This window comes from Schistocerca americana, chromosome 1, assembly GCF_021461395.2.
Source record: "Schistocerca americana isolate TAMUIC-IGC-003095 chromosome 1, iqSchAmer2.1, whole genome shotgun sequence".
In the NCBI taxonomy this organism is placed as follows: Eukaryota; Metazoa; Arthropoda; class Insecta; order Orthoptera; family Acrididae; genus Schistocerca; species Schistocerca americana.
This window is the reverse complement of record NC_060119.1, coordinates 344,398,713-344,414,582: the sequence shown is the minus strand read 5'-3', so window position 1 is coordinate 344,414,582 and position 15,870 is coordinate 344,398,713. Positions and strand designations below refer to the sequence as shown.

The window sequence follows — 15,870 nt, the reverse complement described above, 5'->3', positions numbered from 1 at the left end:
TCTGCCAGTCTTCTGATACAGACACTCTGCCACTGTAGATGTTGCAACATATGTCACCTACGTGCTCGTTAACGTCAGGTCGAGGATATAATAATGCGACTCAGAAGTACAGGCCTACGTACCGTACGGCTATCCCACTGTTTTTCTAGAGTGTTGAACACAGCCAGTATAATGCCTGTATAATGGACCAGCGAAGGATCCGCTGTGTGCGCCTGCTGCATCGGCATCAGCGCCAGCGCACATCGGATCCCGGCACGGTCGCCAGACACAGCTGGGCGCCGTGTGCTGTGCGCTGCCCGCCCACACGTCTTCTTTCTCGCTTTGTGAGCGCACCGTTTATTACCTCTTGTCCGCAACAGCCAGCGCCAGCCGAACGTGACGAGCGCAACGTGCAGTTTGATAAAAACAAATAACACACTCCGGTCGGAACAGCGACGCCGAGGCAGGGGTGTGTCTGTTCGCTAAGCAGCATGACAGTTCCTAGCGAAACAACAATTACACTGGTCAAATGCTCTCGGGCAGCGATACACTGAACGGCTATACATCAGTCAGCCTGGTGCAGTATTCGCTGTACTCTGCACAGTATTTGCTATCTGGACTTCGTAATAATTTATTTCCTCCAGTCGTCAGGATCTTAAGCAGCTTCGGTATCCGATACAAGTAAATTCAACGAGGAGCTTTGCGTATTAAGTTCATCGAGGTTTTTCCCGTTTTTAAACAAGAACTGAGTCTTTGACTTGGAGTACTAAAGCTCAACAGATACAAATTCAATTGTAATTTTACGATGGAAGAGGGGATGAACTTACGTTTTGTTTGTGTGTTGGCGGTGGGTTGGGGTACTTTTATAGAATGAGGAGGTAGTGGTCTGGGTAATAGTGACCTGCCTCCTAGAGACACGGTCAGTGTCCTGGTCGGACCAACTTGTTCAGACAAGTGGTTAACAATAATCAATTAGCTAGCAATGTCAACAGCATCATTATCATCTCAACTTCTAGGGATCAGGCTCACAGCCAACTTGTTGAGACGAAGCGGCCAAAAATAATCAACTAGCCAGCAATGTCAACAGCATCATCATCATCTCAACTTCTAGGGATTAGGCCTCTTCAAAGATTATTGTTGAACCCATCACATTTTGGGTCTACCAGAGCTTTTACTTCCTCTTGGGCTGTATGTCAATCATTACTCCGCCAAACTTTCTTCTGGCATTCTGCCCAGGTGTTCATTCCATATGTTTCTATATTTATCTATTGTGTTGATTATCCCATCAACATTCAGTTTATCTTTAATTTGTTCATTCCTAGTTCCATCGTTGCGTATGGAAGATCAGACTGGGAAAGATCATATTGAAACTCACTAACTCTGACCAGTTGTGTAGCATGTATGTATGACTAATTGATATTTCGATTTTTTACTCTGTTATTAGTAAAAAATAAAAAACACTTGTTATAAGCGAAACCAAAGAAGTACCGAAAACTACCGGTTATTCAGAACTAAAATACCGGTATCAGTTTTAACCGATCGGTTTTTTCTATACCTACTCCACACTGTTCGCTCAAACAGTGCCTATCGCCCACGCTACCCGTTGTGCAGTTCAAAGAGAACCAACGGCGGAAGAAAGTCTATGCCACCCTGACCGATAAATAGACGTTCTGTATGGTTTTCAAAGCAAGCTTGTACCATTCTTTCTACAAAATAGTGGCAAGTTCGGATAATGATGATGGAGGTGGATGCTGATCACACACCCTTCTCTCCAAAGTTGATAACAAAAGCTCAATAATATTGAGATCTAGCGACTGTGGTGACAAACGGAGATGCGACAATTCATCCTCATGATCACAAAAGTCCTACACGTTGCGAGGTGTGTGAATAGGGACCCTGCCGACTTGGAACATGGCATGACTATTCGGGAACAAACACTGTAACATGGGATGGACCTTATACGTCAAAATAGTCACATAATCATTGACAGTAATGCAACCTTGAAGAGTAACCATGGGGCCCATGTAATATTACGATATGGCTGCCCAAATCAGCACCGGACCTTTGCCATATTTCATTTTTGGGACGTAAACTTTCCAGATAGTTGGAAAAAGTGTGGAACAAGACTAGCCCGACCAAATGAGTTTATTCAATTGATCCACAGTCCAGATTTCATGGATTCGACACCTCGTTTTCCTGTTACAGGTATTTGCATCACCAATGAATGGTTTTGGAATTCCTGCTCGCTCTAAAATTTCCTGTTTATGGAACTCCCTTGATCTTGGTTTGGTGCCAACAGGGCTCGAGATGCGACATCCAGCACTGCAATGATTTTTGCAGCGGTTGTCCTCGTATTTTTCATCACACTCAGAACCCTGTTCAACGACCGTCTGTCACGATCACTCAACACACACTTTCGTCCGCATTGTGACTTAGTGGATGATGTTTTTCGTTTTTCCCCGTAAGCGGTGCCTCTCAGAACACCAAACGTGCTTGGTTACGAAGCACCCACTAAACGAGCACCAACAATTTTCCCACGTTCCAGTTCACTCAGCTTCGACATATATCACTTACAACCACACAGAACATCGTTCCGCACGCAACTGACACATGAAACGTAATGGGGGCATTGCACAAGTGCCGTTAGTGGTCAAATACCATAGTGCAATCTGCAGAATTAGCTAGTATCTGCATTTACGTTCAAGCATGAATTTCTCGGGATGTTTCCACGATTCTGTCCAATCCCTCCACACATAGACTGTCTGATATCCGGTGGAAGTTTGCCCCCAACAGCCCCCTTCTTTCCTGCTATAGCATGACTTAGGACGTGTGCTCTGACTGCTACTTCCTGCTGGTAAGAGAGTTCCTTGCATTTCTTATTTTGCTTAGCTGCTTTGTTTTTGAGACATTTTTGGCTCTGAGCACTATGGAACTTAACATCTGTGGTCATCAGTCACCTAGATCTTAGAACTACTTAAACCTAACTAACCTAAGGACATCACACACATCCATGTCCGAGGCAGGATACGAATCTGCGAAAGTAGCGGTCACACGGTTCCAGACTGAAGCGCCTAGAATCGCACGGCCACACCGACCGGCTGAGACATTTCTGTTAGACATTTCAACTGCCTCCTGTTTCTTCTTCCCAGTACCTGCTTCACGTTCATACAATGTTTTGTTCCAGATTCTCAGTTTCAGAACAGTGGAACGAACAACCACAGTAGCGACGTAATATTTCTACAAACGGAGTATTCTTTGCTCCTGGGACAGACAATTCGACAGCACGCTTGTTGTTACTTATTTTGAAACTAATGCCATTGAACTAAGGAGATTAGAGAATCGGGCTGGTAGTAGTTTTAAGACTACGTAACGATCGCGAAACTCGTGACAACTGAAGAAGATAATTACCGATATGACAGCCACGTGCAAACTGTGATGAAGAAATTAGTTTCAGGATAGGAAAAATTGTACTTTGCACTTCTTTCGTGGCAGTTTGACCTTTACAGAGCACGGGTTTCCTTTCAGCTTCCTGGGACCTCTAACTTCGGCCAGAAAGCACATTGTGCTTCAGAGGTGAGAAATGTCTGGAAAGAAGACACTACAACGACGCCCGTGCAGATACATGCTGCAGTACAGACGGCAGGTGGCAGCACCAGCAGTGGAGGGTATATAAAGCTTGTCTGGGGGATGCGGAAAACAGTGCAGTCGTTGTGGTAATACAGAAACGGAGCGATCTACCTGACGTGCAAAAGGACATGATCGTTGGCTTTCGGGCTAAGAGTGTGAGCGTTTCCGAAAGGCCTAAGTTTGTAAACTGTTCCCCTGCCGACGGCCTCGGTGGCCGAGCGGTTCTAGCCGCTTCAGTCCGGAACCGCGCGACTGCTACGGTCGCAGGTTCGAATCCTGTCTCGGGCATGGATGTGTGTGATGTCCTTAGGTTAGTTAGCTTTAAGTAGTTCTAAGTTCTAGGGGACTGATGACCTCAGATGTTAAGTCCCATAGTGCTCAGAGCCATTTTTTTGTTCCCCTGCCGCCCAGGTTAAAGCATACCGTGCATGGAAAAATGCCGCTATCCTAAAAACTGGCGCCGAGGAAATTGCAGCGCATCACAGGCCATAGATGAAAGGGGTAAAGGACGGCTGTGGAGATGTGTACGGGTGAATAGCCGTGCAACTGTTGAGCAACAGACCCCGGTCGCCAGACGAACTAATGGGCTGCCAACAGCGTGTCGCCAGCGTCCGTCCATCGGACGTTGCTGTATATGGGCGTCCGCAGCACCGCGCGTGATTCATGCACCCATGCTGACTGCTATTCATGGGCGACGAAGACTGGAATTTGCAAGATAATAACGCAACTGGACGTCTGCTGAGTGGCGCTAGGTATCCTCTTCAGGTGAATCACGTTTTATGCTCCATCGGACAGACGACCGTTGGCGTATATGGACCTCCAGCAATCGTCGAAAGGGTCGAGGCCGGAGGAGGGAGCTTTATATTCTGGTGGAGGTTTCCGTGGCATTCCCTGGGTGAGATCTACATCTACATACATACTCCGCAATCCACCATACGGTGCGCGGCGGAGGGTATCTCGTACCACAACTAGCATCTTGCCTCCCTGTTCCACTCCCAAACAGAACGAGGGAAAAATGACCGCCTATATGCCTCTGTACGAGCCCTAATCTCTCTTATCTTATCTTAGTGGTCTTTCCGCGAAATGTAAGTTGGCGGCAGTAAAATTGTACTGCAGTCAGCCTCAAATGCTGGTTCTCTAAATTTCCTCAGTATCAATTCACGAAAAGAACGCCTCCTTTCCTCTAGAGACTCCCACCCGAGTTCCTGAAGCATTTCCGTAACACTCGCGTGATGATCAAACCTACCAGTAACAAATATAGCAGCCCGCCTCTGAATTGCTTCTATGTCCTCCCTCAATCCGACCTGATAGGGATCCCAAACGCTCGAGCAGTACTCAAGAATAGGTCGTATTAGCGTTTTATAAGCGGTCTCCTTTACAGATGAACCACATCTTCCCAAAATTCTACCAATGAACCGAAGACGACTATCCGCCTTCCCCACAAGTGCCATTACATGCTTGTCCCACTTCATATTGCTCTGCAATGTTACACCCAAATATTTAATCGATGTGACTGTGTCAAGCGCTACACTACTAATGGAGTATTCAAACATTACGGGATTCTTTTTCCTATTCATCTGCATTAATTTACATTTATCCATATTTAGAGTTAGCTGCCATTCTTTACACCAATCACAAATCCTGTCCAAGTCATCTTGTATCCTCCTACAGTCAATCAACGACGGCACCTTTCCGTACACCACAGTATCATCAGCAAACAGCCGCACATTGCTATCCACCCTATCCAAAAGATCATTTATGTAGATAGAAAACAACAGCAGACCTACCACACTTCCCTGGGGCACTCCAGATGATACCCTCGTCTCCGATAAACACTCACCATCGAGGACAACGCACTGGGTTCTATTACTTAAGAATCGTTCTGAAAGGCGCAAAGGATCAATACAAGTATGCATCTACCCTTTGGGACCATACCAACCCCTACTTGCAGTTTCTTTCTTCCTCGGTATCGTGGCATCTACCAGCAGGACACTGCAACATGTCACACAGCTCGGAGAGTACGTGCGTGGATCAAAAAGCACCAGAATGTGAGAATAATGAAAAACTCGCGAGACGCGCATGCGATGTAGTTTAGGTTATTTTTGTAGGCCAATTAGAGATAATTCAGACACAAAGGAATTACAGACATTGACTGCGAGTGGGCACTGATTTAAATCGATGGAGAAGGTTGAAAAATTTTAGCGGATCGGTATTCGAAGCTGGGTCTCCTTTACTAGGCAGATGCGCTGATCACTGCACTATCCGGAAACTGATCATTGCAATCGCAGGGACTACCCTAGCACGCCTCCTATCAGACCCAGATTTTCAACCTATTGACACACTACGAATGTAGTGCCCCTTGCCCTTTATCCTCATTACTCACGGCATTTCACCGATTCCCATAAGAGTTAAGAGACTGGTGTGCATCCGCACTGGAGACGACATTGATCATCCTGACCTTAATTAATCAGAGATAGTTCTTGATCTGATAGACCACAAGCGTCTTTTAATAAACATTGTAAACAGTTATCGTTTACACTCTGTAGATTGAATAGTATAGGTGGAAGACTGCATGCTTGCCTTATACACTTTCAAAATCCGTGCACATGCTTCTTGGTCTTCCGTTTTTATTTTTCCCCTCTAGCTCTTGTACCTGTTATGTACAGCGTGGCGCACGAAATGTGTTACCATTTCGTTTTTGAATATAAACTTTATTGTCAATACAATCTGAAAGGAACATATACTACAATGAAGAGCCGTCCATGGAGATTGGTTCTAACTCAGCACATGCTCAGTATGTCCACTATTTCGTTTCCTAATTTCCTTCAAACGAACGAGTTAGTGATTGCCCTACGGCACATGTCTTCTGTAATTTGACTGCAAGCTTGAAGAATAAGTCTTCTGAGCTCCATTAAATTCCACAGCTTCTTGCTACTGCCTTGCCCTTCAACACACAGTGGTTCATGCAAGATGGAGCAAGACCTCATACTGCAAACACTGTGTTGGAGTTTTTACACGAGAATTTCGAGATGAGGATCATTTCACTCAGGTTTCCAGGTCGCTTCATTGACGGACAAAATTGGCACCCCAATAGTCCAGACCTCAATCCATGTGACTTTTTTCTTTGGGGGTACCTAAAGGAAAAAATTTTCCGGAAACGTCCACGTGATTTAATGGAGCTCAGAAGACTTATTATTCAAGCTTGCAGTGAAATTACGGAAGACATGTGCCATAGGGTAATCACTAACTTCAGTGTTCGTTTGAAGGAAGTTAGGAAACGAAATTGTGGACATATTGAGCACGTGCTGAGTTAGAAAAACACTCCACGGACGGCTCTTCATTGTAGTATATGTTCCTTTCAGATTGTATTGACAATAAAGTTTATATTCAAAAACAAAATGGTAACACATTTCGTGCGCCACCCTGTATTACCGTTTAATATACTTTTATCCATATTCCAGTTAAAGGAGGAGTTTTGCCAGACGCAAAAGAGGCTCTTATGCGACAAGGGTGGTACTCACTGCAGGATGTGCCCGTGGCGGCGCGCCTTGGAGGTCCTGAGGTAGCAGCCCGCGACGGCGAGCAGCACGATGACGATGAGCGCGCATGCGCAGCCCAGCGCCACGTAGAACACCAGCGTCGGCGTCGCCTCCGACACGGCGGCCGCCGCATCCACCACCACCGACGGCTGCTGGCTCTCTGCACACACACACCACACGCGACTCTCACTCGGGTGCTCAGTGACCTCTTCCTTAACGCCTTCAGCACCCACAACATGTTGAACACTAAACATCTCTGTCTCTCTTCTCTCTAGGCTAGTTGCAGTGATACGACGTCACCAGAAAGCTGGATGTCTGTAAATGAGACCGTAACTGCAGGAAATGGTCCCTCAGTGGATAAGGGCCAAGGGTCACATGTACAAGGGTTGTCCGTAAAGTAAGGTTCCCATGGCGCTACAGTCCTGAAAAGGGCTGTTACCATGGAGGTAGAATAAGGGGAGATGGCGCTACAGACTTAGGCTGTACGTTGTCTTGAAGGTAGTGGGAGGGGCCTGCCGCAATCTTGGATCCCCCAAAACATTAGCAGACCAGTGTTTACAATTGCTTCTTGTTCGTTGTTTCTGTCGTGTGCACGCAATGTTTATTTTATATAGTTAATGTTACACTATTTTAGTGAACAACACAGCATAAGGAACGCAACTCCAAACGTTTTTCTGGTCTTAAATGCGCATTCGATACAGTAATACGACATGAAAATATGACGCTTCTGGCCTCAGTACTGTAATTCCTTTCTGTTCATACACTTCGAATAACCGAGAAGAGAAGTATTTGCTATGAAAAGCGCGCTTCCGTAATCCATTTCTATTCACTTTCATTGACTTGTGTTTGTGTCGATAATTGATACAGCCAGAACTCCAAAAGCAATTATTGATAGTTTAGAGGCACCAATTTCTATTCGTTGCATTTTCAAGTGAAATGCAAATTTTTAATGTTTATGTTTGCAAGAAACTTACCTTATTTCCTTTGGTGTCCCATCGATGTATGCAGCGATGATATAAACAAGCCAGCTGTCATCTCAACAAAGTGAGCTCGCATCTCGTGGTCGTGCGGTAGCGTTCTCGCTTCCCACGCCCGGGTTCCCGGGTTCGATTCCCGGCGGGGTCAGGGATTTTCTCTGCCTCGTGATGGCTGGGTGTTGTGTGCTGTCCTTAGGTTAGTTAGGTTTAAGTAGTTCTAAGTTCTAGGGGACTGATGGCCATAGATGTTAAGTCCCATAGTGCTCAGAGCCATTTGAACCTTTTTTTTTTTTCAACAAAGTGAAAGATTCGTTAAATTACGAAGGAAAAGAACGGAATTTAAGATTGTCAGACCCATTGCAGTTTACACATCTGCTTTGTTTTTCAATTGCACCTACCAAGTGACATCCAGTGTGGCAAATAACAGCAATTTACAGGGTAACACGACAACACAGTGACTAATGTAATGATCTAAATAGCCTGGGCTTAGATAGGGTACGTTGCTTTAACATATGTAACCCTTTAAGTACTTATAATTTAACCACTGTAACAGGTGTTCCACACATTTTACTGAAGATTTAATTAACTACATGTAGTTACATTACTTTTATATGAAATTATCGCATTTTAAAATATTAGTCCCCATTTCCAGGATATTTCTTGCCAGGACTTTTCAGTTACTTGGGAATGACCAAACAATGAAAACCAAGTGTATTGCTCACCTCCAGAGAACTCTTCGCGTTGAATTGATGGGTAATCTAAAGTCAAATCATAGAAGTAAAACCATACTGCAAACCTTAACAGCGCATCAGAATTTCTAGTATATATAAGAAAATAGCGCTTAAACAAGTCCACTTACGAATGAAATGTCATTTGTTCAAACTTTAGACTACAATCAGAACGATTAGTACACCCGTAAGCGACGCAAGCTGGCATTTTTTATCAAAACTCTTCACGACTACAAGGAATCAAACCACCAGAAGTGAATGTTTTGGGGTAGCTAACATGGCGGATCTTCACTTGGGTCGGCTTCAAGTTTGTGACGTCATGACAACTGCCCTTATTTTTACCTCCATGGCTGTTACGGTGGATCCCGCGATTCTGTAGTGTACCTTGGTTCCCCCACTCCAAATTCCCTCCCTAGCGAACTGCCTACGGAGCTCAGTCTTGGCTTGGCAGCCGTACGTGATGGATCTCCCCCACGCTTCGCCGGCCACATGTGAGCTGCGCTTGGTGATTCATTTCCTGTCTGCAAAAAACGTTGCGCCGGCAGAATTCCATTCCCAGCTATGCGAAATCTACTGAGACAAGTGTAAGACCATACAACATGTGCAAAAATGGTGCATTAATGGTTCAAATTGCTCTGAGCACTATGGGACTTAACTTCTGAGGTCATCAGTCCCCTAGAACTTAGAACTACTTAAACCTAACTAACCTAAGGACATCACACACATCCATGCCCGAGGCAGGATTCGAACCTGCGACCGTAGTGGTCGTGTGGTTCCAGACTGAAGCGCCTAGAACCCCTCGGCCTCTCCAGCCGGCCAATGGTGCAGAGAATTCAAGAACGGGCGTACTGACGTCCATGATGAGGAGCGCTCCGGACGGCCATCTCTTTATGACGAAACAATCTCAGATCGAAGAGTGACAGTTCGTGAGCACTCCGAAATGATCCCTGATGTCAGCAAAACTTCTATTGACAAGATTTTGACGGAGCATTTAGGGTATGCTGAGGTTTGCGCGAGGTGGGTGCCAAGGATGTTGACCGAAGACCACAAACGTCAACGCGTTGAAGCGGCCCAAGAGCTTCTTAAGACCACGGAACTCTTGGCGAGGAATACCTCGACTCCATCGTCACTGGAGACGAGACTTGGGTGCACTACCGCTCACCCGCAACCAAAGAACAGTCCAAACAATGGAAGCACCCAGAGTCGCCGAGATCGCGAAAATACAAAGAAACGCAAAGTGTCGACAAAGTGATGGTAACAGTGTTTTGGGACAAGAAGGAAGTATTGTTGTGCGAGTTCTTGCCCACCGATACACAACAATCGACGCTGCCGGGTACTGCGACACACTGCAAAAATTGCGCCGTGCAATTCAAAACAAGAGGAGCGGTACGCTGTCCAAGGGGGTGCGTCTGCATCAGGATAACGCACGACTGCATACCGCTAAAGCCACCAACGAGTTCATCGCAAAATTTGGATGGGGCAAAACACCCACCCTACAACACGGACTTAGCCCCAACTGACTACCATCTCTTCCCTGACACGAAGGAACACCTGGGTGGAACGCATTTCGGCGACAGAGAAGGGCTGGAAGAAGCGGTTCTCAGGTATCTGCGCGGCTTGGCGGCAGATTGTTTTGACTCGGGCATTCAAAAGCTCGTACACCGCATGCAAAAATGTATTGACTTCAACGGCGACTATGTAGAAAATTAGGTTTAAGTCTGAACTTCCCAAAATGTACGCATTCATGAAATAAAAATGTTTTACACTGTAAAAAAAAATTGGGATCCTTATTTTACGGACACCCTTCGTACACATGGCCGGAAACGCGTTCCAGAGGGGGTAGAATCACTTGAGAATGGAGACGAAACATCTTTGCCAGTGACCCCTGCATCAGCACCAGGCGCGGACCCACCAGCAGAGGTAACCCAGCGACCGTGTGGAACATTCTCCACAACTGCCACTCTCCGTAACGCTTTTAACGCGTACCGGTCTTATTACGCACGCACTTGTCTCGGCGGCGACGTTTTTGTCAGTGGTTCGTCGCACAGACCCCCATGGTGCTGGTCATCGGGGCTCAATTCGAAGCGGGACTATCACTCAAGAGTATTCTACTCCAGTCAATGAAATTGGAGATCTAAGGCGTGTCTGGAGACGCCCCGGACAGCGGTGGAATATAAATAGTCAGCATTAACGTTAAAGAGATATTGCACATATTGATACTGAAGAATTTATCGATTTTATTATTTGAAGCAACTAATCGTCAGGATGCACAAAATTCACAATTTTGTATAGCTTCCAACACAAAGTTGTAACTGCGATTAGATTAATTGAAGAGGAGCCTGAGGTAAAAGAGTCACTTGTTGGTTCAGTATGAGCCGGTATGAATGTAATTCAGTAAGTAACTGCAAACACAGTAGATACACATAGTTTTGACCTTCCGCCAAAATGTCCGTCCGTTATCTCTGGCAACTCGTCGCACTAACAGTTCTGAACATCAAAGCACGCACGCAATGCAGTTCAGACTCATACTGGACACTTTACTTTGAATGTGGTGTAAGTCCGTTCGTAGTTTGTAGTTGTGCGCCGCTAACATGATTGACCGCGAACGGCAAATGAGATTGCGTTTTGAACATCAAAGCACGCACGCAATGCAGTTCAGACTCATACTGGACACTTTACTTTGAATGTGGTGTAAGTCCGTTCGTAGTTTGTAGTTGTGCGCCGCTAACATGATTGACCGCGAACGGCAAACGAGATTGCGTGGCGGGTCGCTCAGATTTAATTGCCTCCCAGTTATGCTACCAGCAGAACAATAACGTAAATGAATTTATGTGTCAGCCAGTCGCATCGAGTCACTGTGAGTACAATTATGTTCTGTGAGCCTTCAACGATAGAGCTTTTTGAACAAATGAGATGTCGCATAATTCGTGGTTATTTTAGTAAAGGTCAGTGTATTAAAATAGCAGCCTCGGGCTTTCGACTACGACTGCCTTCCCACGACGGGATAAACGGAAAGCAGAGCAGATAGATGCAGTATGAAAACGCGCGGCGCCTCAATGCGGGAAAAACACTGACCAGTGCCGCTGCTGAAGAGTTAAATACAATTACAATTACTGTCATTAATCAGTTAACCCTCTCCTCACACAGGAAACACAATAACACATCGTCAGGCAATTATAGTGTCACAACACTGGGTCGCTGAGTCTAAATAGTATTTCGAATGGTGCCGACTTTTAACGATCCAATATATTTCAGTTATAGTATAGCTAGTCTGTTGTGGTCTTGTAACACACTATTTTTTGCATAATCATCATTTCTGCCAAAAGGCAGGTTTTCACATGGTAGTTCTCCAGGCCGTCCGGTCTTCTGCCATCCTCTTCAGGTCTGCATAATTTCCTCTGCCCTTTAATTCGTCCCTCATCTTGTATCTCCTTCTTCCTCTCAGTCTTCTCCCACAAACCATCCTTCCAAAGAATCTGCTAGCAAGCACTCCCGTTTCAATCAATGTCCCAACCAGTTCTTTTTCCTTTCTCTTACAACCTTCACCAGACATCTTCTCTCACCAACCCTTTCCGATACTCTTCCATTACTCACTCTTTCCATCCAGCTTATTCTCTCCATTCTCCTCCACAACCACATCTAAAATGCTTCTAACCTTTTTTCATCCTCTCGTCTCAGCGTCCGCGTTTCTGCCCCTTATAGTGCCACACTCCAGACAAAACATTTGCCAAGCCTTTTCCTTAGAGCCGGCCGGGGTGGCGGAGCGGTTCTAGGCACTACAATCTGGAACCGCACGACCGCTACCGCCGCAGGTTCGAATCCTGCCTCGGGCATGGATGTGTGTGATGTCCTTAGGTTAGTTAGGTTTAAGTAGTTCTAAGTTCTAGGGGACTGATGACCTTAGAAGTTAAGTCCTATAGTGCTCAGAGCCATTTGAACCATTTTTCCTTAGACCTTTATCTAATTTGCCACATAAGAGTTTCCTCTTTCTGTTGAATGCCTCCTTCGCTACGGCAATTCGAGTTTACACCTCCTGGTGACATATCAAGTCTTCAGTTATTGTGCTTCCAAGATATTTAAATGCATTTACTTGGCTAATTTTAGATTGTCCTATTTTAATATTGAACCGTCTGCGTCTTGTACTGATGACCATACTTTGTTTTTGCTGTGTTTATTTGCATCCCATATTCCACACAAGCTTCATTCAGATCTTTCTGCATGTTATTCACTGTCCGCTCACTTTCTGCCACTAATACCATGTCATCAGCAAATCTTATACATTCTGGTCTCTTTCCACCAATACATATTCCTCTTTTCCTATCTAAGCCTTTCGCAATAATCTCTTCAAGTTATGCGTTAAACAACAGTGGGGAAAGTCAACACCCTTATCTAACACCTCGTCCAATGCTGCTTCCTTCTGACATTTCATTTCCAATCCTTATCCTTACTTTCTGGTGTATATATAGATTCTGCATGAGTCGAACCTCTTTCCAATCTACTCCTTTCCTCTTCAAAATATCCTTCAACTTGTCCCACTAAACTCTGTCAAAATCCTTCTCTAAATCTATAAAAACAGCAAAGAAATCTCTACCTTTTTCCGTATATCTTTCCCCTACAGTTCTTAACAGGGCAAAAGCATCTCTTGTTCCCTTTCCTCTTCTAAACCCGAACTGCTCCTCAGCAATCTCTCTATCCAGCTTGCCATATAGCCTACTCAACACTCTCAGCAAGACTTTAGCTGCATGAGAAATTAGACTGATGTCCGGTGCTCTTCACGTTTTTGAGTGTTTGTCTTTTTCTCCGTTGGTATCATAACTGTTGCAAGGAAGTCCTCAGGCCATTCGCCTCTGCCATATATCTTGTTACAGAGGTAGACTATTTCTTTTCTTGCCTTGTTTCCCAGACTCTTCAACAGTTCTGCTGGTAAATCATCAATTCCACATGCCTTCCTATTCTCAATCCCCTTCAGCGCTTTTTCTACTTCTGCTTCCAAGATGGTGAATCCGTTTGCATCTTAATAATGACAACTAAAGGGGACCTACTCTTAAAAAAAATGGCTCCCAAGACCATCACTCCTGGTTTCCATGCCGTATGGCGGGCGACAATCAGGTTGGTGTCCCACCGCTTTTCCAGGGCATCTCCACAGACGTCTTCGGCCTGGAATCTCATTGACTGGAGTAGGATTGCCTTTGAGGATGAGATCCACTTCGAACTGATCCACGATGACCATTGAGAATCCTCACACAGCTATGGGATATCAATGTAACTGTCGCCCACTGTACGGCCCGACGTCGAAGAGTGACGCTCTAGGGTGCCATTTCCTTTCACAGCAGGTCTCGTTTGGTTCTCATTCGCGGTACCCTTGTTGCACAGCGGTACATGGACAATATCGCACGTCGAGTTTTGTTGTCCTCTATAGCAAGCCATCCTGAACTTACATTTCGGCACGATAAAGCCCGCCCGCACACGCCAGAGTTTCTACTGCTTGTCTTAGAGCTTGGCAAACCCTACCTTTGCCAGCAAAGTTGTCAGATCTCTCTCCAATTGAGAATGTTTGGAGCATTATGTGCAAGGCCGTCCATCCGTCTCGGGATTTTGACGATCTAAAGCGATAGTTGGACAGAATCCGGCACGACATCACTTACAGGAACACCAACAACTCTATCAATCAATGCCAAGCCAAATAACTGTTTCATAAGGGCCAGTGGCGAACCAACGCGTTACTGACTTGCTCTATTTGTGAAGTTCCGTCTCTTGAATAAATTACTGAATTTTTCTCAAATTGTAATCACTTGTTTGTCTGTAGATGTGCATCACAGCTGCGGTACCAATAGCTACGATGCCACGGCGTAGGTTGGCACTACGACACCGACACCGACGACAGCGCCCTCTAGCAGGCGCTGTCCGGATCTGCGACCTCCGCTCCAGATTCTCCTCATTCTTCTTCGCTTAATATATATTTGCTCTACTTTACGTCGGGTCTACGGCTTCGCACCTACGTACAAAGTTACGTATGCTCTGTATATATTCATGCACCAGTAAACCACTTTTACTTTCTTGCAGTACCCACGTGTATTACCTTTTCCTGTTCCTACTCACTTCCTTCATTCCGTCAACCTTTCAGTTTTCAGGAGCAGACCCACGCGCCGCCTTCCAGGTGGGATACAAAAACATCTATCGACTTCCGTCCCATTCGGTTAATTCCTTCGTGCCGCATCGTTTTGTTTTGTCTTAGAGGCGACTACCCCGTAACCCGTAGGGAATAAGGACGGTTTCGAGGGGCAACAAAAATGATTTCGTGTAATTATTGATCGAATTTAATAAACGTTTAAAACACTGTCCTAACCCACTCATTAAGACACTTAATCTCATGTTAAAAGTTTAGCACAATAATACAAGCATAACAGTTAGAAACAATTTTCTTGTGGTAGCGTAGCTGACAGCACGGAGACACTTGGAGATTATTCATCCAGTATTTGAGAATGAGAGCACTTAGTGACTGTCAACAAACTTTACACATAATTTCAAACATATAACGAACTTTTTTCTCGCTAAAGCACTTAGCCACTCTCAGCAAACTGTACATGTAATTTCAAACATATAACAAACTTTTTTCTCGCTAAAATCACCCCAAAAAATGATAAAAAGTAAAAAATTTGTCGCTTACTACATTTTCGCTGTTCCTGCAGTAAAATTTCAGCATCAGACATGATCTTTTAATTTATTACTTCTTCACTGCGAATCTTCGTAAACCTGTTAGCACACAGTATACACATGTGTAACTGAATGTACATGCAAAATTATATCAATGTAAAACATAGTTCAGGAGGTATAACGTCAGAGCCATTTAGATGCGTGGAAAAATACCTTTTGCTTAAAATGGCTCACAGGCACCTTTAAATTTATTACTTCTTCACAACAATCTCGAATCGTGGCACACTTTGCACACAGTACCAATATACAACAACCGAGCGAGGTGGCGCAGTGGTTAGCACACTGGACTCGCATTCGGGAGGACGA

The 15,870-nt window shown here is 45.0% G+C and overlaps 1 protein-coding gene across 1 annotated transcript in view; it reads right to left on the bottom strand.

The window, feature by feature from the left end:
* Nucleotides 1–15,870, bottom strand: part of LOC124599145 (tyrosine-protein kinase Dnt-like) — a 560,517-nt gene that overhangs the window by 50,253 nt on the left and 494,394 nt on the right. Inside the window, exon 4 of the mRNA XM_047136052.1 lies at nt 7,128–7,305. Coding sequence (XP_046992008.1) covers nt 7,128–7,305 — 178 coding nt within the window. The remainder of the gene's footprint in view (nt 1–7,127; nt 7,306–15,870) is intronic.